Here is a 24,789-nt window from a genome sequence, read left to right on the forward strand (position 1 = left end):
TATTGTATTTTTCATTTCTATTGACAGCTTTTCCTTGTCAAACTTCTTGTTCCCGAATTGTTTTCCTAATTTCATTTAATTGTGCATATTTCCTTGTAGTTCACTAAACTTCCCTAAGAGGATTATTCTGATTTACTTATCTGGCCTTTCATAGATCTCCATTTCTTTAGAGTCAATTACTAAAGCTTTATTAGATGTATTTGGTAACTTCATATTTATCTGATTTTTTTTGTGATCCCAGACTCCTTACACTGTATCTGCACATTTGAGTAATGGGGCTCCTCTTCCAGACTTCACAGGTTTGCTCTGACAAATGCAGTTCTTCATCAGTCAGCTAAGTTGGGATTTTTGAGTGTGGCTCTTGGTAATGTCCTTGCACAGGTAATGCCTGCTATTATGGTCTATTTTGGGACAGGTAGCTGTTTGAGCTCTGAGGATGGGGACAGGGGTTGTACTGTTGGCTGATAACAGCTGGATAGGACTGCTGGCTTTGTTGTATACATAGTGAGGCTGTTGATGGAGTCCACAGCTGCCCTGATCTCTGGTAAGACTTACTAGATGGTCAGGACTGAGTACTATATTTAGTAGCAAATGAGGTTATTAATTTGCTTTCCCTAACTTGTCAGGACAGGACCCAGGGATGTATATAGCTCATCGTTTGCATACCTGAATCAGGTATGACAGTGTCTTCAATTACTTGGTCAAATAAGGCCAACAGTTTTGCTTTATAGATGGGGAAAGACACCGGCTGTGCACCCTGCTCAAGTGCCACTGTATGTAGGGCTGTTGGATGGGCTACACAGTCTCCCATGTGCCTGTTAGGTTCCCTTGTTGGACAGGTTGAGGGAGGTATACAGCACTGAGCAGAAACGCAAATCAGATTTCCTGTTGGGGTGCAGTAGAAGAAACAACTCCAAAGCCAGTAAAGCTCTTTGTCATCTTAACTCAAGCTGACCTAGGTCCAAAGTCTCTTAACTGAACACAGCCACTGGCTTAGTTCTGCAAACTATTGGCTTTGCCTGTCTGCATCTCAGTGTAAGCTGAGACAGCCTCACAGGCCACACAGCCTCCAGGAGTTGTCTTCAGCCCTTCTGGATTGGGATATTAGGACACTCTACACAGAAAGTGGTCAGGGCTACAAGTGAACTGGGCAGAAAACATCCTTTGAACTGTATATGAAGTTTTGTATGTATTTTCACTATACTTCCTGCTGTTGGCGGAATAAGCCATTACTCAGATGAGGAGGTCAAAAATAACTTTAGATGTCTGGAGGATTTTAGTCAATAGTCTCTCCTGGTCTAGAATTGTTACAGTCAGACTACCTGCAGTTGAATGCAGATTTCTACCACTTTCAGATTTGTAACTGTAAGTTATTTAATCATTCCCTGCTCATTTTCCTCATGTGTAAAACCAAAATACTATTATATAGTTATATTATATATATTAGTACATATACTAATATTATGATATTAGCATATATTATTATATACTACTAAGACTTAGTAGTAGCAGTAGTATATATAATAAGTAATTATATATAATAATAAAATTATCATTATTATTATGAGCTTGTTTTGATGAAAAGAAATCTATCTATATATATATAAACTACTTAGTACAAATGTCTGAAACACTATGTCAATAATCAATGTTAGCTATGATTATGATATACAGGTATATGCTCTCATTAGTATGCAAATATACTCATACATTTCATAAGCAGTTCTAAAAACAGTACATTCTAAACTTCCTTATACCTGTTTATGTTCACCTATATAAAAAAGATAAGCCTTCACAGAATTATATTAAAACCTTTCTAAAAATATAAAAATGTTATACTTCCTCATACAATTTTAAGTTCTGAATTGAACAGACCAGAAAATTATATATTTCAGACTAAAAGATTGGTGTCAAATTATAATGTCGGTCATTTTTTTTAGGAAACTTCTAAGAGGGGATCCCTGGGTGGCACAGCGGTTTAGCGCCTGCCTTTGGCCCAGGGCGCGATCCTGGAGACCCGGGATCGAATCCCACATCAGGCTCCCAGTGCATACAGCCTACTTCTCCCTGTGCCTGTGTCTCTGCCTCTCTCTCTCTCTCTCTCTCTCTGTGTGACTATCATAAATAAATTAATTAATTAATTTAAAAAATAAAAGTAAAAAAAATTAAAAAAAAAGGAAACTTCTAAGAATTTAATTCTCCCAACTATCCATTGGGTCCTTTCAATGACTATCTATTTACTCACCTATCTATCTGTCTATCAGGTAAAACTGACAAAATACTGTGCTTGGACTACATTTCTAAAAGGTCTAAGATTATCTCTTAATATGTTTTGTGGCTAATAAGCAACATATGACTTCTACCTGGGGAATAATGAGATAAAATGCAACATTTACAACCCATGATCCTTATATTGATGTTTTTTCCTCTCTTTCCTAATCAAACTCCAGTATTTAAAAGCAAATAATGAGGAAACCAGGAGAAAATCCAGACAACATCGTGTCATTGAATTTTATTTTAGATAGCTCTATGGAAAATTTGCACATGCAATTCTTTTTTTAGATTGTTTTCCTGTCCCAATTTCCCTTTAATCATCCAGTGCAAGGGATATGATGACCTGTGATTGTGAAATCTTCCCTCAAAGAGCCTATATTTAGTAGTGGGGGAAATACGGGAACTTACATCTGTTGTCTACCTGCTTTGCTCTAGGAATTTTATTAAACAACATATATATATTTTTACTTTATTTTTGCAACAACTCTATGAGTGTGTGTTAACATTTCAACTATGTGGAATCTGAGGTAGATGGTTCAGCACCATACTACTAATCCATGATAGAGCTCATTTCATGGGCTTTATATCTCCCCATTCTACACTATCCAGTAAGAAGTATAATTATTGTGAAGTTAACTAAAATCAAACTACAGGGCCTTCAAGGACATGGTATTAAGGCATTGATGAAGTGTTCATTAAATCCATAATTTGTTAGATTTGCAGAAGTAAGATATTTTTATATTCCTTTTCTTAACAAAGTTTCCTCTCATAAGTTTAAAAACAAAACTGTTGCACACAATGCCCTCAGGTATCCTGATCCTTACCCAGGAAGTACGGTGTTAACATGCATGCACTATGCAGAGTATTAATCAGACACACTCCCAAAACTTTCATTTACAAACTGTTCTACTAACTAGAAAGTTGTTTCATCTTGTTTGTTCTCTACAACAATCATGTAAAGTAGGCAGGACCAAATTACAAATAAATGAACTGAAGCAAAAAAAAAAAAAAAAAAAAAAAAAACTAAATGAGGGTCCTCAGAACTTAGAAATTAGGGTTGGGAAGCAATGGATATCAGCCAAAAACAAAACAAAAACAAACAAAAAAAAAACAAAAACAAGACTAGTTTTTTTTTTTTGAATTTCAAAGTCAAAGTTTCTGTATTTGCTTATTTTTCTGTAATTGTATAACATTTAATCATTTTTTTATTTTTGTTTCATAAGCTTAAATAAAAAAAAGTGATTCCAATTCTGTAAGATTAATTAGTTCTATTGTTATTACTGTTATTATTGCCTTGCTCCTCGTTCCAGAGAAATCATATATGATAGTTTGAAACTGGACATGGTTCAAATCCTTCAGACACAGCAGTTTCCAAGTATTTTCTGCTTTTCTCAGAGGGCTAGTTGTATACTTTTGTAGGAGAGTCATTACACTGCCCAGAGTAAAACTCTTGAGGGAGAAAAGAGTCCACTGCTATCTTCCACAAGACCAGGTGGCCAGCCTCACCTGTTCAGAGAGCACACAAGGCAAGGGAGGACTCTGGGTGAAAGCCAGAATTTGGCTCACAGAGAAAGCTCCTGCTGAGGACTGCTGGGCTAAACCAGTGCCAGCCGGATCTACCTGCTGAGTTTGTCTTTCCACAGAAAAGACATTAACAAGCATCTTGGAATAGGAAGTTACAGCCAGTGCAAAGAAAATCAGTGAGCTATCTTATAAGAAACACAAAACTCACAGAGACAGTTTAAATTCTTGTATTTCTGATGTATGAATTAAATAAACAATGTATGACTTAGTTTGACACGATATGCTCCTTCCATTTAGAGACTGAGTCCCATGATTAATTTAACAGAAGACACTTGCTTGTCACCCAGTTTGACATCATGACTTCCTTGGGGGTGTTGGAACATAACAGGCATGAGCTAGTATCCTCTTATCTTGCTTTGACTTTATATGAATGGAGTGTCTGATAGGAAAGGTGAGAGGAAGGAGGATTGGAGAGAGAGAGAAAGGAAGTGAAGGAAGAAAGGAGGGTTTGAAGGAAGAAGGGGGATAGGGGAACAGAGATGTGGCAGATAAAAATAAGAGTGTGACATTATTATAAGAGAAAAAAAAAAGACACAACCCATTTCTCAGTAAAAGAACAGACTGTATTTTCTCTAAATCTTCCAATACTTAGCCCGAAACATGTTTCCAAGTAGGAACATTTTCTCACAAAGCATATGCAAAATATTTCAACCCTCAGGTTTTGGCTTTTTGATTTTTTTTTTTTTTAACCAGAATCATTTACTTAACAGAGTTATGGGCCCAGTTTAGTTGGAACCGAAGACATGTGTGATGGATGGAGAAGATGGCCTGGGCAATAGTCCAGTAACTAAAACAGAATTAGAATCATCACAGACACTTTAATCCCAATTATTTAATCTGCGGGGTGTCTAACACCACAAGTATTTGGCATGACTCAACAAAACAGTAGAGTTTACAGAGAAACAGAAGAATAAAAAAAAAAAAGAAAACTAAACTGATGTCAAAATTAACTAAAGAGGTTTTTTTTCATTAGGTTATGATTTATATCCTCAGAGTAAAAGTGAAAAATATAAAATTAGAATATGTGTGTGGGGGAGAAGGGTAATGGTATTTTTAAAAATAATATACAAAATAAAACCTAAGCACTTTTATTAATATCAAGGTCAGAGTGATACCACCTTGACACTCCTCCTTACTCTTTGTTTCAGCCTCACTGTGATCTTTCTCTACACCCCCAAATGTGTCCATGTGCACCTGCACCATCACCTGGTCAAATTACTACACTCTGCTTAACAAATATACCACAATTAAAGCCATGAACACATGAGGAAAGAATGCATGTCCTAGGGTTGACTTTTGACCAACAAAATTTTGTATCTTCTCCAATAGTTTATGAAACAATGTAAATGATACTAATAAAGTAACCCATAAGCTGATCAGAGACTAAAGACTGTAGTTCTTACAGGAAAAGAAGAGCTGGAATAAACCTTGATTACAAACAGAACCTACTAGGTTTTCCTTAACTGCAGTACATTATAAATGGTGTTCTAAAGGCGAAATTGACACACATTTTCAAAAAGAAATTTCCAGCAATTTCTAAATAGTAGAAATAGCTTCTTAGGGTTTCTTTAAATCACTAAAGATAAAAAAAAAAAAAAAAAAAAAAAAAAAAACATTTAAAAATTATATTCACACTAAGACAGCTAATAAATGTCATCATACTAAACCAGAGAGTTTTCAAAAACCCCAAGTGGTACACCTACTACATTAGTTTTATTTTATGACTTTGTAACACCTGAGATTCTCATTAGAGATAGTTGAAAGATTTAAGCTTTTACAAAACGAAAAAAAAATAACAAGACTATAAATTACCACACATTTCACCAGACACCATACAAATCCTTATGTACCTTACAGTGCCTTTCCTTTTTAAATATTTATTGCTTTCACTAACAGATTATATTAAGTAAGAATTTTATAGATGATAATGAAAGAAGCTAAAAGGGAATTTAAAAATCTTTATTTCTCATGAAATGCACTGATTAGAATTACATTTTAAATCATTTCATTGTTTTCTATTATTATTGTAATATAAATTTTAAATTAGAGCCACCTCTTGATTTTATGTGATCAGAATAAATGGAATGAATAAATCCTATATCTGTGGAAATTTATAGCATCAGAAGATGAAAATTCCAATCAGCTTTCAATACTCAAGAATACCTGTGCCACTATCTATTTGTACCTTGATTTATGAACAATAATTTCATAGCACAATTTATGGCATTACTGATTTTACCGCTTTTGTGGAAAGCTCTTCATTATGATACTTGCATATGTTAATAAATGTATTATCAAAAATGAACTGTTCTCTAAAATTTGAATTTAAAATTTTAAACATTTTTTTCTTCATCTAAGTAAATTTTTTGACTTGTTCAAACACTTTCAAATCTATTTCAATAACTCTGTATAAAGAAATGTCTGGAAAGTCAGAAACTAAAAAGAGAAAAGTAAATATATGATAAAGGGAGACTGTTCTAAATACTTATACTAATTGTTTTGGAAGTTCAAACCAAATACTTAACAATGAATCATTTAGTTTTAAATTTAAAGACTTTTAATAGAACCAATAAAAGACTTTCACATGAATAACTGGCAAATCTTCCAGTTTTCTCATTGCTATATAGTTCTTTAAAAATTATTATGAATAGATCTGAGATTTTCTTATCTATTTCTTATAACAAATACCTCTTTACTGAATAAAAAACATTGTGTTTATTACTTTAAAGATATATATATATATATATATAAAGCTTCTTAAAATATGAAACATTTGAATCTGTATTTACAAAGCCTTTAGAACTCATTTTTATTTTTTAGCTACCTTTGTAGACACTCATAGAAACGTTAAGTGTACCACCTAGTCTGGAATAAAACATAGCATAAAATTTTTAATGTGAATTTAAAATACCACTAGGTGTGCTTATGTATACAGTAGACTAGGATAATTCCCTTGAAGAAATCACTACCTAACCAACTGATTATATAAATTTTGCCAAAATAACAAAACATGTATTTACCCAGTAGAGCTACCAGTAGGATCTATTCTGCTCTACAGATAAATACATACTCACCAGAGATACTAGAACTGCAAGAACCATTCTGAGTGTCTAAGTTGATAATTTACATTTTTAGCTTCCATATTGCTTTTATAGTAAAAATTTATTCTTCCCAGAAAGGAAAAATGGACAAATACTGCAATCAATTTTTAATGGTTTATAATAAGCAAGGCTGCATATTCAAACTTCAGTTAATTTTGATGCTTTATGAAAACAATTGTAAAACTACTCTAAGATGGTCAAAAATGGCATCAATCGTGTTTCAATAATCAGGTTACCTCTGCTAATTTAAATTCAAACTACTCATTAGTAAAATGAAATATATATGGTAATTTAAATGCAAAAAAATGAAATATAAAGAGTCACCAATACTTTCTACAGCAGTTATATCTTTAAGATATTAGCAGCACAATTTTTAAAAAAAGAACATTAAGCTTTACTCATATAAGTAAAAGTAGCTATAGTTAGTTAATACAACATAATAATGAGTATCATAGTCTATTTTTATAGTCAAAAGTAGAAAGGTTTCTTCCAAATGAAAGAGAAATTAATTACTCATTCAAGCAAATACATAAGAAAGCACTCCAAACAAAGGAGATTCAAGTGGTCAAGTCAATTAGCAAAAATGTAGTGAAAATAACTAAAGCATAGTCATTTTCGCAACAGTAGCAACACTGAATAAAGTCTAATATTTAAGTAAATAGTTTGGGGATGTTTGTCTATAAATAGCTGTATCACCTATTTTGACATCTTATGTAGAAATAGTCTAAATGGTCACATTTTGTAGAGACGAGTATTAATTGTATAAATAATGGAAAGTACAGTAATGCATTTCTAAATAAAAAAAATTAAGCTCTTTTATATCCTATGTAGATTGAAATAAAGAGTTAATAATATTTATAACTGGTCATATTACAAAAAGAATATTTTCAATAAAAAAAGAAAATTCCATTGTAAATACAGGTATTGTCCACCCTTTTCTCTGTCTTATATGAGGAAATGAAATCCTCTTACCTGTCACCCTAACACCTAAGATCTTTGTCTACCTCAAAAAAAAAGCTTAAAATTAAAGAGTCAACCCTCTGCCCCCCTTTCATGGTTTATGAAGCAAAAAACCAAACTCTTTATGGCTTCTTCTCCTCCCAATCACCTAAGATTAAAATAAGGATAATTGCTCTCTTGTTTTGTTCAGTAGTGTCCTGGCGAGGGAATGATTTTACTGTCCCTTTTCTGTGGGGTCCCGCCGTTTTATCTAAAAGGAGATGAATTATAACAGGATGACAAGGCCACAAAACAAAGCCATTTAGTTTTACAAATCTATTATGTCCTCTAATCTGTTTTATGGGCCTGGTCCTATTATAAACCAAGAAAAACTCTAACACCAACTCTTTTTTCCTTTCTTCCCATTGAAAACATCTACAATTTTATGATTGTTTAAGTTTAGCCTAAAATTCTTTACGCCGTGTGTGTGTGTGTGTGTGTGTGTGTGTGTATGTTTCTCCCAAGAGCCCGTCCACCCCACTTTCTGAAACATACAAAACATTCAGAGACAAGAAACTGGACTTTTCAAATACAAACTGCTGACAACTGTCAGAAGCACTTTACTGGGACATTACTGACTGTAGCTTCAATGAATTAAGCTTGATTCACTGCGGGTGAATCATTTTCAATGCAGAGCTGTTCAGCAGTAATTGGCCAAGAATCCCTGCTGCGAAAAGCACTTGTCAAATAATGCTTGTTTACAAATATATCTCCAGACAGCAAAAAGTGGCAGTTACTGAATAAGTTCAGGGCCACCTCCAATATTCATAACAGTGGACATGCTTTCTCTACTTATTAAATCTATTAACATTTTCACTTGTTGATATACTTGCTAATGTTTGTCCTGCTTGATCAATCTTAGAGATAAGTTTCTTGCTAAATATGCCTCTGGATTATTTTATAATAAAATTGTTTCGTATTACACTGTACTTCAAAGGTTTCTTCCACATGCAATTAATGCCAAATATACGTAAAAAGACAACTAAAGATATATTTATCTTATCTTAGAATTCAGTCTAAAGAGTACATTTTCCTCTTACTGTCTTTTATCCAACATATCCTAACATTTATTCCAACTCAATTTAACATTCTAGATATATATTTGGCTTTTTCTGTTCAGTTCTGTTTATTTGTGTCTACCAAAGTTAAATTTTAAAAATGCCTAGAATCCTAATTATGAATGTAAACTCACCTTTATTTCTATCTGCCTTGAATTTTTTCTCACAGAAAGGGAACATTCATATCATACACATATATAACATATTATACACACACACACACACACACACAAATAGTCTGAGAAATCACTAAGTACCCATAGGTTGCAGAAGACAAAGTATAAGAGAACAAGTTATTAATGGATGCAGTGCATACATCAAATCTTTCTGCCACTGATCTTCCAAAGACCTCCCAGAAATAATCACAAACAAAAACTCCAGTTGGAATCTTTAAATAAATAAACTGCTATCAATATCTTAATATATTATTGTTCGATTCATAATAATACTTGCATGGAGAGACAAAAAGAAGGGGAGAGCATAAATTTTATAGAACAGAAGCAATGCTCTGAGAGGATACTAATGGGAAGGTGGAAAACTGTTGGGTAGAGATGGAATGAATGAGACGAAGTCATAGATATCATTACGATTTTATTTCCTACTGTGTGAAATAGTGATAGGCCCCCGCTAGCCCCACCTCGCTACAGCCCAAGTTGTGCTGCGTTCTAGTAGCTGGCATAAGGACGATACAACCTGTGGTTGTTAGGTCTGTGATATCAACCAGTCTACCTTCCAGAAGATTTGAGCTCTGCTTACATCACCTTAAAAGGCCGGTGCTATTTCCTGGCTTCCCTTCAACTCCCCCTGCCTCTTGCCCTGGACGCAGTCTCGGCCCCTGTGCCCACTCGGCGTCACCCTCCCTGAGACTTCATTTTTCTCCCCTTCCCTAACCCAGAGCTTCTACTCCCTTTCATCTCTACATAAACCCCTTCCCTCATCACACCTGGGGGGAAAAAAAAAAAAAAACACTGAAATATAATGGGAAATTCATCCTGGGAAAGGATGAACGGCACTACCATTACTGTTACTCTTTCAGTCTAAACCAGATGCCCCTTCCGGTGGAAGAGGACAGTTCAGAAAAGGACTCCAAGCCGTGTCATAATCCTCCGGACTTCTCGCATAATGAATCTAACATGCGGAGTTAATCCAAGGACTACGACTTAAAACACTTTTTCAACTTTCTGGGGAAGGGAGGAAAATGCAAATCGCTTGGGTTCAGCCTGGGAGATGGCGATGCCACGGCTCGATGCCTGGATAGGTGGGTGGATGGATGGATGGATGGACGGACGGACGGATGGATGCACGGGCAGAGCGAGCTACTCAGGGTCTAGGTCGGACGTACGACCACGCGTAAGGATCAAGAGGGAAGTTCATGGGGTGGGGCCGGGGGTCGGCCCCGCTTCCACGCGGTCCCCGGGGCTGGCAGCGCTCCTGGACCAGCTCGGCGCGTCCTGCTGCAGCCCCACCACCCGTGCGAGTCACGGGGACACGCGCGACCCGAAGGCTGCGGCTTCATCTTTCCGGGCCAGCGTCCCCAGCCTTGGGAGTGCAAGGCTGTGTGCACGTCCTGTGCCTCCTCGGGGCACGCGGAGCCTCGGAGCGAGACCCCAGCATCCGGGCCGGGGGGAGCCCACCGCCTCTTGCAGCCCGGCCCCGCGTGTCAGATGCCACAGCCCCCAGCCCCCAGCGCCATCCTCGAGGCAGGAGCTCGCGAGCAGGGACCCGGCGCGCTCCGGGGGTTGGGGCCGGGGCGGGGGGAGCGAGGGCGGCGGGCCCAGGCGCGGAGCTCGGCGCGGGAGCAGCGGGCGCCGCGCAGGTGCTGCTCCCCCGGGGCCGGCTCTGCCGCCCGGGGCACGCGGAGACCCCCCCCCCCCGGGCCTGAGCGCAGGATTGGGGGTGGGGAGGACGCCTGGGGGCTCCAGGACGGGGTGGGGGGGGGGGCGCGGGGCTTCTCCCTCCCGCGGACACCGGCCGAGACAGCAGCCCCGCGGGTCTGCGCAGCAACTTCCCGGCAGCAACGCTCCCCGCCCCGTCCGCCTCCCGCATCCCACCTTCCCGCCTTCTTCCACTTTCTCAGCGCGACCACGAGCCCCCGAAGTGAAGGGCCCCCCGCAGCGTGGGGCGCCTCCCGTCCTTGTCCTTCGCCGTTCCCCTCCCTCGACAAATAGCAGCTCTCCCCACCCACCCCGAAGAGCAGCTGGAGATGCCCTAAATAACAGCTTCCAAAAGGCACTCCCCCCCCCCCCAAAAAAAAAATAAAATAAAATAAAAAATAAAAGCAGCAGCCAGCCACCGCCACGGCGCGGCCCATCACCGGCCTCACCGAACGGTTCCGCGAGGCCCGCGCTCCCTCCCGACCCCGCGGCCGCTGCGCCTCCCGCAGGTCCCGCTCCTGCGAGCCCGAAATGTCACTTCCCCACGCGCTTCAAGTGCGCAGCAGCCGCGCCCCGCCTTGGGGCGCGGGTGTCGGACCCCGCTTCCCCCCGCCTGCAACTTCCCAGCCCGGGTCCGCACCAGCTCGGGCCCCGGCGCCCGCAGCCACGCGCGGCGGACACCTGCGAATTCGGATGCGGGGCGCGCCCCGGGCCGCGGTCCCCGCCCCCGCCCCCGCCCCCGCCCCCGCCCTACCTTCGCTGCTGGGGCTGGCCAGGAGGGTCCGGAGCGCGGCGCACAGGAGGAGGCACGTGCACAGGGGGGCCCTGCGCGGAGCGGAGCAGCAGCCGGCCAGGGACGCGGGCGCGCCGGGGGCGCCGGGGGTGCCGGGGGCGCCGCCGCCCGGGGGCCCCGAGCCCCGCATCCTGTCCCGGCCGCCTCCGCCGCCGCTGTCCCGCGCCGCTCGGTCCCCGGCCCCGGCCCCGGCCCCGGCCCCGGCCCCGGGCGGCGGGCGCGGGAGGCTCGCGGTCCTGCGCGCTCCCCGCGGGGTCCTCCGCGTCCCGGCGCGCGGCTCGGGTCCTCCGCGGCGGCCGAAGTTTGCTGCCGGCTCCGGTCTCCCTCCTCCTCGGGGCCCGAGGAAACACCCGCTCCGGCTGACGGTGCAGGTGCGGACCGGACCCGAGGGCGTCGGGAAGCTCCCGCGTCCCGCTTCCCTGCCTCTCGGGGCTTGCCCGGCGGAAGGTCTCTAGGATGCGCTCCCGGGCGCGGCGGGAGGCGAGAGGCTCTCGGCGAAGTCAGGAGGAGCTCCTCGGTGGGGACCCAGGAGGAAAGGGACGGCGCGGCCGAGGGTCACGGGGAGGAGGCGCCACGAGGCGGGAGAGGCGCGCGGAGGAGCGGCTGCGGGCGTCGGGGGCCGGGGGCCGGCGGGGGAGCTGCGGGGGAGGAGCCGGCGGCGCCGGGCGGCTGCGGAGCCCGCGGCCCGGGCAGGCGGCGCGCGAGGCGGAGGGCGAGCTGGGCTGTGCGCCGCCACCGAGCGCGCCTCCGCGTCCGAGCCCCGCCGCCGCCCCGCCCCGCCCCGCCCCGCCCCCGCTCCCCGCCCCGCCCCCGCCCCGCCCCCGCCCTCTGCGGCTCGGGCCCCGCCGGGAGCGTCCGCGGCGCGTGCGAGCGGCTCACGCCGAGTCACACCCCCGCGGAGGCCGGGATCGGGAGGCTGCGCGGGGAGCGTCGCCTGGCGCGGCCCGGGAAAGCGCGTCTTGCCCCCCGGAGCGCTGGGGCGGGAGCTCCGGACGGCGCATCCCCCGGAGACGGCGGCGCTGGGAGGCGCTGGGAGGCGCGGGCCCCGGGGCTCGGCGCGCTGCGGGCGGCCAGCGCAGGCGGGGGGCATCAGCCCAGCGGGCCGCGGCCGGTGCCCGCCCCGCACCCCCGCCCGGGCCTCCAGGACGCCGGCGGCTGCCGTGGCTACTCAGGCGGCGTCTCCTGCAGAAGTGAAGTGTGGGATCTCTCCATACGGACACCGTGAGTATGGCTGAAGCTTTCGGGGAGTCACAGAACTGGACTTCCCGAGCCCCGGAACGCGCCCCGTTACCTGGGCTGCGAGGATTCAGCCCATCGATCTCATTGGTCGGACGTGTTAGAACTTCAGGACTCCTAGACTCGCAGCCCTGGGCCGTGAATTCCGGGGAAGCTGGCACGGCCCACGTGACGCCGGGGGTGCCAAAAGATTATTCTGATTTCGTGTTTTCCACTGCAGGAGAGACTTGCAAACTAATGACCGGACACACACACACACACACACACACACACACACACACACCCTGGTTTAAAGCAATTGACTTTTTCTGTGCTTCGCCTCTATTCTGTGTTCTCTTGCTTCAGTATTTTTCTTCAATGTGCTCATTCATGCTCCCAAAGAGGCACATCTGGAGGGGGATTGTAGCAAATGCTGCAACTAAAGCATGTGCGTACGAAGTGTGAGTTGGGAAGAAAGGTACCTCGTTCGATTTTGTGTATGGTGACTGCTGTGAAGATGGGGTTTGCATTCACACCTAATGAAGGGGAGTCCGCTCACCAGCTCTGACCTCTAGAGCCCTGTTTGTCTCCGCAATAAATTTCTCATCATCTTTAGGTGATGGCATTTATTTTCAGCTTGACTATGTGCAGTAAAGATGAAAGAATAAAGAGGCAGTGATGCAATTTTATAAAGAGATGGAAGCTCATCTTTGATTTTTTTTTCCCCTGAAACCTTTTGGCACCAGAAATCTAAAAGCAGCTTCTTTTATTGTAGTGTGTTCCAAATGCAAGAGGTGAATTTAAAGAAATGGCAGTGAAATCAGCCTTTCAGTGTGGCAAAAAAAAAAAAAAAAACCTCACGGTGACGGGCAAAGTTGAATCTTATATTTCTATTTGAAGACCATTGAAAATGTAAACTCCTCCCTCCAAATCATAGTTGATTTACTTAAACATACCTAAACAGAATATCAACCAAGTTATCTAATGCCTACAGATACATAATAATGCTAATATGAAATACAAGCAGTTTAATGAGACTTTGAGCTTGTTGCGTTACTTCTTTCTGTAGGTCTCAGTATCCTCATCAAAAAATGAGGGATTTGGAGAAAATGATCTTCAAGTTCCCTTTTCTTGCATATCCTTTGCATTTCTGTTACACCAACCTGTTCACCTATCTCCAATTATTTATTATTGATTACAAAATTATTAGATTTCCGCAGCCTAAGATTGAAAATATTCTACTACCAATATCTTAAATAATATTTCTATTTTGCTTTATCTTAAAATTTGAATTCAGTGTCCTTTAAATTGCCTCACACCTCTTTGTTTTTTTATGCCTGTCACTACATCTCACAGAAGTTTCATCTCCTAAAAATATTTAACAACCTCCTCTGGACACCTACTCACACATACACATCTCTGTCATCAAAAATCCTATCCAGTATCCAAAGAGAATAAGCATTCCAAACTGATCTTTTCACAAAAAGAAGTGATTTGGTTCTACTTTTCCAAGGATCCATAGCTTATGATTTATGTCAATCAACACAATTGCAACATATTCTGAATGAAAAACTGGAACAAATTCTCAAACAACTCCAAGTTTATATATTGGGATAAAAAAGAATTAAACTGGGTATGTCAGAAAAATTCAGGACACTGTTCACTGTGGTGGGTAATGATGTCATCTCCTACCCAAGATAGTTAACTCCTTACCTTAAGTGGCTAAGACTATAGAAAACCAAATCCTTCGTTTTCTTCACCTTAAATAGCAGCCATCTTTTCGTGGTTTAATGATGTTTGTCATATATCCTTGAAAGAATGAACAGCTGTAAAATGGATCTCCAGTTACAGCAATGAAAGAGTTAATCAGACAAGGCAATGAGGATGGTTTGATTTGGGCCTTAAAGAGATCTTATATCTGGTCATGTGTTGTTTTTGTGGAATGTAGATACTCTCTTAGCACTCTCTTAGCATACTTACATTGCAGGAAAACTAGATTTGTCTTTTTCCTTAATACTTACTGCTTTGCACCAGAACAGGCTAAAATATCAGTAGGAGCTTGGAAGTCCTATTGTTTGCATTTCTCTTGCTTGGGATAACTGCTATGGCTTCAGAAGGTGAAAGTGGCTGAAGTCTCCCTAGATTTTACCTTGGATGTGGCTTTTTACTAAGCTTTCATGAAGAAAACTCAGAATCACCTTGATAAGACACCTTGAAAGGTTATTATCCTAAAAAAAGGTATTATAGATAAGTTCAATATATTAATAACCCTGAATATATATCCACTGAATTCAGAGTAGAACAACAAAAGCAATTATAAGCAGAATTATAAGCAGAATTGCCAGTAATTACTGAAAAATTGCTATGTGTGAGGCATTCATTATATGTTGTTTTACATTAATTTATTTTACTTAATGCTGACATTTCAACCATATCACTATAATTATTAGCCCCATGTTAATGATGAGAAGACTGAGGAAATGAGGCTAGGCAATGTGAGCAGTCCCACAGTCTCACAGCTACTAAGATGTGGCAGTTTAACCCATGGCTCTCACTCTGTGTAAGAAAATTGTAACAGAAGTAAAGAATAAATTTGAAACCAGTTTTTCAGAAGGAAAAAGGAATAGAGGACTGCCCCCCCAAATTCTGTATTAATGGGAACAATTAATGAAAAAATTTCTAATCTTTAGGTTCACCTAAATCCAAAAGCAACTAGTCAAATAATATAGTTCAAGTCAGATCAATGAATAGGAGAAATAAAAAACAAGGGAGCCTATATAAGCATTATTTGGGGAAAAACACTGTCTCATATAAACAAAAACATGCATGCCATTTGTGTACAATGGAGAGACAATGGACCAAATCAAGAACAAGGTGTAGACAGATAACATTAGCACAAACTGATTGCCCAAAGTCTATTAAACTATGGTAGGAGACATAGCAAGTCTTTACAAAAATAAGTAAGACTTTGGAAACCAAAGAGCATTTTTTTTTCCTAAAATATTATGTAGTATTGGTAATTGTTTTTTACATTATTCTTTTAAATGTTTTTGTCAGTTAGCTATATGCTCTCTTTGGGAGAATTTTGGCGAAAAAGTAAAAGCAAAGCAAAATTTTAACCCATGGTAGATTTTAGATACGAAATTACAGGATAGCCTAATGAAACCATAAGATACACTAATGAAGTTAATTTGTCAAGTCCATGATTTCCTGAAGAGGATACATATATGGTGATGTTAATTATTTTGACCCCAAAGGAAAAGGCTAAAATATATTTAAGCAATCAATAGCTCTTAAAGTTCACACCAAGAAAATGCTAATGTATTCATTATTTTTATGTTGCATTTTAATGTAATTAGCATAAAACGGATAGTATTTTAATTTTTATCCATAATCTTGTTTAACAAGTTTTTCGAAGTCCTCAAATCACTCCTCCCTACTAATGACCCCCATTTTTACTATTAATGTATGATTTAGTTATATTTCAATTTAATTGATTATCAAGTATTTGATTTAAAAATAAGGGATAGTTTTAATAAGTTAATAAGGGTTTAAATATATCAATTATCTCATTACTTAACAATACATAAAATATTATAATAAAAGCAAAATTTTAAGGAGAAAAACAGCTTTTTAAGGTAGTGAAACTATCATGTATGATGATGTCATGGTGGAATATAACATGTATTTGTCAAAATGCATAAGGTTACAACATCAAGAGTGAACTCTAATGTAAACTATGGACTTTAGTTAATAACAATATGTCAATATTGGCTCATCAGTTGTAACAAATGTCACCTTTACATCTTAAAAAATTTAAATAAATATGTTTCTATCGTATTCAATCCTTTGTCTTTTTTTATGAAATCTTTTTGTCTTTTTTTATGAATATCAAGAGCATGATAAAATCCTCCACTGTCAACAAGTATTAATAGAGAATTTTGTAGCAAAGAATAGGAGCAAGATATTTAAATGAATTACAGAGAGCCCAAGAGGTTTTTGTTGTTGTTGGTGGTGGTGGTGGTTGCTTTATTCTCTAATCATTCCTAGATCAATGTGTGAGATTGCTGACACTTCAGTGTAGCAGGAGGCCAGTGCTGCTGTAGTTGATGAGGAACCAAACCGACCTGCCATGAAGTTCTTTGCTTGTTGTTTGCCTCCAGCATCTTGGGCAACTGGCATCACATGAAGATGTGGACAGTGAAATAATAAGGACTCTCGGGGCTGAAGAAGTAGGAAAATTGTGCTCAGAAGAGCCATAAGATTGATGTGAATCATTGTGAGAGTAACTCATTTCACTTAAAACTCACCTATTCTAACCATCTTCTGGATTCCAAAAGTGTTTGCTGTTATGTGAGAAATAAGTCATAACAGCTTTCATATTCTGAGGGAGTTTTTTATTAAATTCAGTGCACTCACTTGAAATTCATATATAATGCACTCGTACAAGAACATATTTCATAATATAAGTAGTTATAGTTTTCCTAGGGGAAAAACTGATCAATTTGCTCAATGGCATAAGTAAATAAGGGGTACACGTGCAATCAAGCTTTCGATGCTGCTGTTGGTTGTCCACGGAATGTACTTCTAGGTAAAAGCTAACAATGATGATCTCATGTCCTCTCATACTTTGTTGGTGGGAAGTGAATCTAGAACATCTCTTGTAGGGTAGCTTCACAATATCATCAAGTGCCTTTAAAATATAATGGCTTGGGATCCCTGGGTGGCGCAGCGGTTTGGCGCCTGCCTTTGGCCCAGGGCGCGATCCTGGAGACCCGGGATCGAATCCCACGTTGGGCTCCCGGTGCATGGAGCCTGCTTCTCCCTCTGCCTGTGTCTCTGCCTCTCTCTCTCTCTCTCTCTCTCTCTCTCTCTGTGACTATCATAAATATTTAAAAATTAAAAAAAATATGATGGCTTTATATCTAGCAATTATAGACTTTAAAGATTAAGCAAAGAAATGGATTAAAGATGAAATGAAATGGTATTTTTTAAGTTTTTATTTAAACTCCCATTAGTTAACATACAGTGTAATATTAGTTTCAGGTGTACAATACAGTGATTCAACATTCTCATACAACACTCAGTGCTCATCACAACCAGGGTCCTCCTTAATTCCCATCACCTATTTCGCCTTCCCCACCCATCTCCATTCAGGTAACCATCAGTTTGTTCTATATGGTTAAAAGTCTGTTTCTTGGGGATCCCTGGGTGGCTCAGTGGTTTAGTGCCTGCCTTTGGTCCAAGGCGCAGTCCTGGAGTCCTGGGATCGAGTCCCACGTTGGGCTCCCGGCAAGGAGCCTGCATCTCCCTCTGCCTCTCTCTCTCTCTCTCTGTGTGTGTCTATCATGAATAAGTAAATAAAATCTTTAAAAAAAAAAAGTCTGTTTCTTGATTTGTCTCCCATTTTTTTCACTTTGCTTGTTTGTTTTGTTTCTTAATTTTCACATATAAATAAAATCAGATGGTATTTGTCTTTTTCTGATTGACTTATTTCACTTAGAATAATACTCTCTAACTCCATTCATATTATTGCAAATGCCAAGATTTCATTCTTTTTGATGGCTGAGTAATATTCCATTATATATATATATATATATATATATACACCGTTATATATGTATACCATTATATATTATATATACCATTATATATATGCACACACACGTATATATACACATACACATACACTTTTCTTCTTTATCCATTCATCAGTGGATGGACATGGGTTGTTTCCATAATTTGGCTACTGTAGATAATGCTGCTGTAAACATCAGGGTGCATATAACCCTTTGATTATTTTTTTTATTCTTTGGATAAATAGCTAGTAGTGCAATTGCTGGATCATAGTATAGTTCTACTTTTAACTTTTTGAAGAACCTCCATACTGTTTTTCAAGAGTGGCTGTGCCAGTTTGCATTCCCACCAATAGCACTAGAGGATTTCCCTTTCTCCACATTCTTGCCAACACTTGTTTCTGGTGATTTTGATTTTAGCCATTCTGACATGTGTGACATATCTCATTATAGTTTTGATTTGCATTTCCCTGATGATGAGTGATGTTGAGCATCTTATCGTGTGTCTGTTAGCCATATGTATGTCTCCTTTGGAAAAATATCTATTCATGTCTTCTGCCCGTTTTTTAATTGGACTATTCATTTTTGGATGTTGCGTTTTATAAGTTGTTTATATATTTTAGATACTAATCCTTTATCAGATATGTCATTTGCAAATATCTTCTTTTGTTCCATGAGTTGCTTTTTAGTTTTGTTGAAGGTTTCCTTTGCTGTGCAGAAGTCTTGTCTGTTTTTTATTTTGATGTAGTCCTAATAGTTTGTTGTTGCTTTTGTTTCCCTTGATTGATTCAAGAGGCATATCTAAAAAATGTTGCTATTGTCAATGTCAGAGAAATTACTGCCTGAGCTGTCTTCTAGTATTTTCATGGTTTCAGGTCTCACATTTAGGTCCTTAATCCCTCTTGAATTTATTTTTGTGTATGATGTAAGAAAATGGTCTAGTTTCACTCTTTTGCATGTTGCTGCTCAGTTTTCTCAACACCATTTGTTGAAGAGACTGTCTTTTTCCTATTGGATATTCTTCCTTGCTTTGTCAAATTAATTGACCATATAGATATGGGTTAATTTCTGGATTTTCTATTCTGTTCTATTGATCTATATCTATTTTTGTGAATACCATTCCATTTTGATTACTAGAACTTTGTAAACTAATTTGAAGTCCAGATTTGTGATTCTTCCAGCTGTTTTTTTTTTTTTTTCTTTTTTCCCCAAGGAGGCTTTGGCTATTTGGGGTAATTTTTTGGCTTTCATATAAATTGTAGGATTGTTTGTTCTAGCTTTGTGAAAAATCCTGTTGGTATTTTGATAGGGATTGCATTAAATGTGTAGATTTTTTTTTTTTAGTAGTACAGACATTTTAACAATATTTCTTTCTTCCAATCCATAAGCCTGGGATATCTTTCCATTTCTTTGGTCATCTTCAGTTTCTTTCATCAGTTTTTCATAGTATCTAGAGTACAAGTCTTTCACCTCTTTGGTTAGGTTTATTCCTAGGTATCTTATTGTTTGGGGATGGATTCCTTAATTTCTCTTTCTGCTGCTTCATTCTTGGTGTATAGAAATGCGACAGATTTCTTTACATTGATTTTATATCCTGAGAATTTGCTAAATTTGTTTATCAGTTCTAGTAGCTTTTTGGTGGAGTCTCTCAGGTTTTCTGTATAGAGTACTGTCATCTGCAAATAGTGAAATTTTACTTCTTTCTTGATTATTTGGAAGGTGTTTATTTCTTTTTGTTGTCTGATTGTTGTGGCTAGGGCTTCCAGTACTATGTTAAGTAACAGTGGTAGGAGTGGACATCCCTGTTGTATTTCTGACCATAGAAGAAAAACTTTCAGTTTTTCCCCCATTGACAATGATATTAGCTGTGGGTTTTTCATATATGGCCTTTATTATGTTGATACGTGTTTTCCCCAGCCTACTTTTTTGAGTTTTTGTCATGAATGATTATTGTCAAATGCTTTTTCTACATGTATTGAAATGATCATATAGCCCTTATCCTTCCTTTTATTAATGTGATGTGTTGTGTTGATTGATTTGCAAATATTGAATCAGCCTTGAACCCAGGAATAAATTCCACTTGATCGTGGTTAATGATTTTTTAAAATATACTGTTAGATTCATTTTGCTAGTATTTTAAGTGTGAATTTTTGCATTCATGTTCATCAGAGATATCGGGCTATAGTTCTCTATTTTAGTTGAGTCTTGGTCTGATTTTGATATCAAGGTAATCCTGATCTCATATAATGAATTTAGAAGTTTTCTTCCATTTTCTATTTATTGGAAAAGTTTGAGAAGAATAGGTATTAACTCTTCTTTAAATGTTTGGTAGAATTCCCCTGTGAAGCCATCTGGTCCTAGACTTTTATGTAGTTATGGGCTTTTTGATCACTGATTCAATTTCTTTGCTGGTTATCAGTCTGTTCAAGTTTTCTTTTTCTTCCTGTTTCAGTTGTGGTAGGATATATGTCTTTTGGAATTTATCCATGTCTTCTGGGTTATCCAATTTGTCAGTATATAGTTTTTTATAATATTCTCTTAAAATTGTAGTTCTGTGGTATCCATCGTCATTTCTCCTCTCTCATTTGTGATTTTATTTATTTACTTATTTATTTATGTCTCATTTGGTCTTTTTTCTTTTATGATAAGTCTGACTAGAAGTTTATCAATTATTTCTTAAAGAAAAACCTAGTTTCATTGATACCTTCTCTGGCATCTTCAGTTTCTATATCATTTATTTCTGTTCTAATCTTTATTATTTACTTTCTTATGCGGGCATTCTGTTCATTTGTTTTTCTTTTTCCAGCTCCTTTTTGTATAAGATGAGGTTGATTTTTTGAGACTTTTCTTGCTTGTCAAAGTAGACCTGCATTGCTATATGCTTCCCTCTTAGGACTGTTTTTGCTGCATCCCAAAGATTTTAGACCTTTGTGTTTTCATTTTCATTTATTTCCATGTATTTTTATATTTCTTCTTTGATTTCCTTGTTGACCCATTCATTGTTTGGTAGCATGTACTGGTGGTCTTTCCAGATTTTTTCTTATGGTTGATTTCTAGGTTCATTGCATTATGGTCAGAAAAGGTGCATTATGACTTCAGTCTTTTTGTATTTCTTGAGGCTTGTTTTGTGACCTAATAAGTTATATATTCTGGAGAATGTTCCACAAGCACTCAAAAAGAATGTGCATTCTGTTGCTTTAGGGTGAAATGTTCTGAATAATCGTTAAGTCCATCTGATTCAGTGTGTCATTCAAAGCCATTGTTTCCTTGTCTATTTTTTGTTTTGATGATCTGTCTGTTGATATAAGTGGGTTTTAAAATTCCTTACTATTATTATATTACATATGTTTTTTATTAATTGTTTTACATATTTGGGTGCTCCCATGTCGGTGCGTGAATATCCGTAATTGTTATATCTTCTTAGATTGTCCCCTTTATGATTATATAGTGCCCTCCTTTCTCTCTTATTACAGTCTTTGGTTTAAAGTCTAGTTTTTCCAATAGAAATATCGCTACTGTGGCTTTCTCTTGGCATCCATTTGCATGATAAATGTTTCTTCATCCCTTTGCTTCTGCATGTATCTAGGTCTATTATAAGTCTCCTGTAGTGTGCATATAGATTGGTCTTGTTTTTTTCATCCATTCTGACACCCTGTAACTTTTAATCAGATAGTTTAGTTCATTGACATTCAAAGTAATTATTGATAGATAATATTTACTACAGTTATAACTTACTGAATTGTCTATTATTATGTATTTACTTCCATTTTATTACTTGTTTTGTCATTGTTTCTGGAGATTTTCTCTGATCCATTCTTATCTTTATCATTTTTGGTTCTCAAGGAGTTCCCTTTAATATTTTTTGCAGGGCTGGTTTAGTGGTCATGAACTCCTTTCTTTTTTATTAGCCTGGGAAACTCTTTATCTCGCCTTCTGTTCTCAATGATAGCCTTGCTGGATAAAACATTCTTGGCTACAGATTTTTCCCAATGAGAATGTTGAATGTATCATGCCATTCTCTTCTGGCTTGTCAAAGTTCTGTTGAGAAATCTCCAGCTAGCCTTATGGGTTTTTCCTTCTAAGTTAAGGACTTCTGTTGTTTTGCTGCTTTTAAGATATTTTTTTTCTTTATCACTGTATTTTGCAAATTTAATTACAATGTGTCTTGGTGTTGGCCTACTTTTGTTGATTTTGATGGCAGTTCTCTGCACCTCCTGGATCTGGATGTCTGTTTCCTTCCCCAGATTAGAGAAGTTTTCTGCTATTATTTCTTTAAATAAATTTTCTGCCCCCTTTTCTCTTCTTCTTCTGGGACACCTATAATATAGATGTTATTAGATTTGATGGAGTCACTGAGTTCCCGAAGCCTATCCTCATTTTGTGTAATTCTTTTTTCTCTCCTTTGTTCATTTGATTACTTTCCATACTTTGTTTTCTAGGTCACTTATTTGTTCTTCTGCTTCTTTCAGCATGCTGTTCATTGCATCAAGCCTGTTTCCAAGCTTGTTTATTGCACTCTTCATTTCTGTTTCTCTTTTAACTCTTTTATCTCTATGGTAAGGGTCTCACTCATCTTCCATTCTCTTCTCAGGCCCTGAGTATCTTTATGATTGTTGCTTTAAATTCTCCATCAGCCATGTTACTTATGTCTCTTTCATGTACATCTCTTCCTGTGGCCGTATTCTTTCATTTTGGATGAATTCCTCATCTTGGCATTTTTTCTAAGTCTCTGCCTTCTTCTGTGTATTAGAAAAGCCAGTTATGTTTCCTGCTCCTGAAGGTAATGGCCTTATGAAGAAGAGGTCACAGAGTGTACAGAGCTGGTGCTTCAGGGTGTATCTCCAGTGTGTACTATGTGTGCTCTGATGTTGTATTTTGGCTGCTCTATCCTTCAAGCCAATCATCTTCAGAGGCTCTCTTTGCCTGCTATGGACAGTGTTTGGTTTCTGGCCTGAATGTGGTGAGTGTTAACTAAGTGTGCATTGGTCGGCTTGTGAAATGAGATCTGACACCATCTCCACCAAAACTGATACCCTGCAGAGCTCTGGTTGGGAGGTGTGTGGGCAGGGGTTTGCCTTGGTGGTCTGTGGGTGGGGCCCACTGCATTGAGACTGAGGCAAGCCTGACTGAGAAGGGTAGTCCCACCAGAGTGCAGGGGTGGGGCTTGGTGTAATCAAGTTAGGAAACCAGCATGGGTGTTGTGCTGTTTCCCCACAGGTTGCTCTGTGTTGTGTTAAGGGGTGGGGGAGCAAAATGTCCCCAGCCAGCTCCTTTGTTCCTGGAGAGATGTATCCCTGAATGCTACCTATCAAGGAAGCCCTCTTAGAACAGCAAATAATCTCCTATCTTTAGCCCCAGACATTTTTCAGGTCACTGTTTCCATACTGTCTGCCCCCAGGTTGTTAGCCTGACTACTCTCAGGAGCAGTGCAGTGCCCTCAGGGCTCTATCCCAGCCAACTCAGCTGACCTTTAAAATTCCAGACTTTAAGCCCACTGGTTGCAAGAACTCAAAATCCAGCCCCTCTCATTTTCAAGCCAATGGCTTTGGGGAAACATTCTCCTTGTGCATTCACTGTTGTGCTCCTACTTCTCTCTTGCCTCTTTCTGAGACCGTATCTCCCTTGCCTCCACAGCACTCATGATTCATTTTTCCCTTAAACTACAACTCTGTGCTTCCTGCCTTCTTTGATGTGTCTTCTTCTATTAGTTGTAGAGTTTTTCTATCACTCTTCAGGTCTATTTCTGGGGTATTTAAAGTGGTTTAATAGTTATCAAGTTGTGTTAATGGGAAGAAGAGAGACTTGGGTCCTCCTACTCCACTGCCATATTCCTTTCTTTCTATAATTAATGAGTAAAAAGTAGAAATTAATGTTCAATGAGAAGTGTTAAATACATCTGTATAATAGTGAAACATCATGGAGCCATTTAAATGTTTGGAAGAACATACGCATACATAAAAAGAGAACTCTAAAATATCAGAATATAAAGGCACACTATAAAGCATTTTTTAAGAATTTATAGTTATGTGTCATTAATGACGTCTGTATATGACTGGTGGAATCATTTGGATTTATTTTCCACTTCTTATTTTTGTATTTTCTATAATTAGCATTTATTGCTTGTATAATAATGGAAACACAGAAGTAAAAAAAAACAGAAGAAAATTTGTATATAGTCTTACACATACACACTCAGATGCACAACAGGAAAAAAAATAAGAGAAGGAGAAAAGGACAGAGGAGAGTTGAAATAAGGTGATAAGAACCTTATATTACCACAAATTAGTACATAACTTTCTTTCAAGTAGCTGCTGC

The 24,789-nt window shown here is 39.5% G+C and overlaps 1 protein-coding gene across 6 annotated transcripts in view; it reads right to left on the reverse strand.

Annotated features, from left to right (window-relative positions):
• Positions 1-13,020, reverse strand: part of EPHA5 (EPH receptor A5) — a 346,405-nt gene extending 333,385 nt beyond the window's left edge. For 4 of the 6 annotated variants that reach the window (XM_072775223.1, XM_072775220.1, XM_072775222.1 and 1 more), the window contains exon 1: positions 11,645-11,793. Coding sequence is in view for 1 of the 6 variants with exons in the window: in XM_072775221.1 (XP_072631322.1) it covers positions 11,645-11,813 (169 nt within the window). In the remaining 5 variants the exon portion in view is untranslated. Of the gene's footprint in view, positions 1-11,644; positions 11,847-12,974 lie in introns of those variants that run through there. The other 2 variants (XM_072775217.1, XM_072775221.1) reach the window with 2 other exon arrangements.
• Between the last annotated feature and the right edge of the window lie 11,769 nt (positions 13,021-24,789).

Source organism: Canis lupus, chromosome 14, assembly GCF_048164855.1.
Source record: "Canis lupus baileyi chromosome 14, mCanLup2.hap1, whole genome shotgun sequence".
Classification (NCBI taxonomy): domain Eukaryota; kingdom Metazoa; phylum Chordata; class Mammalia; order Carnivora; family Canidae; genus Canis; species Canis lupus.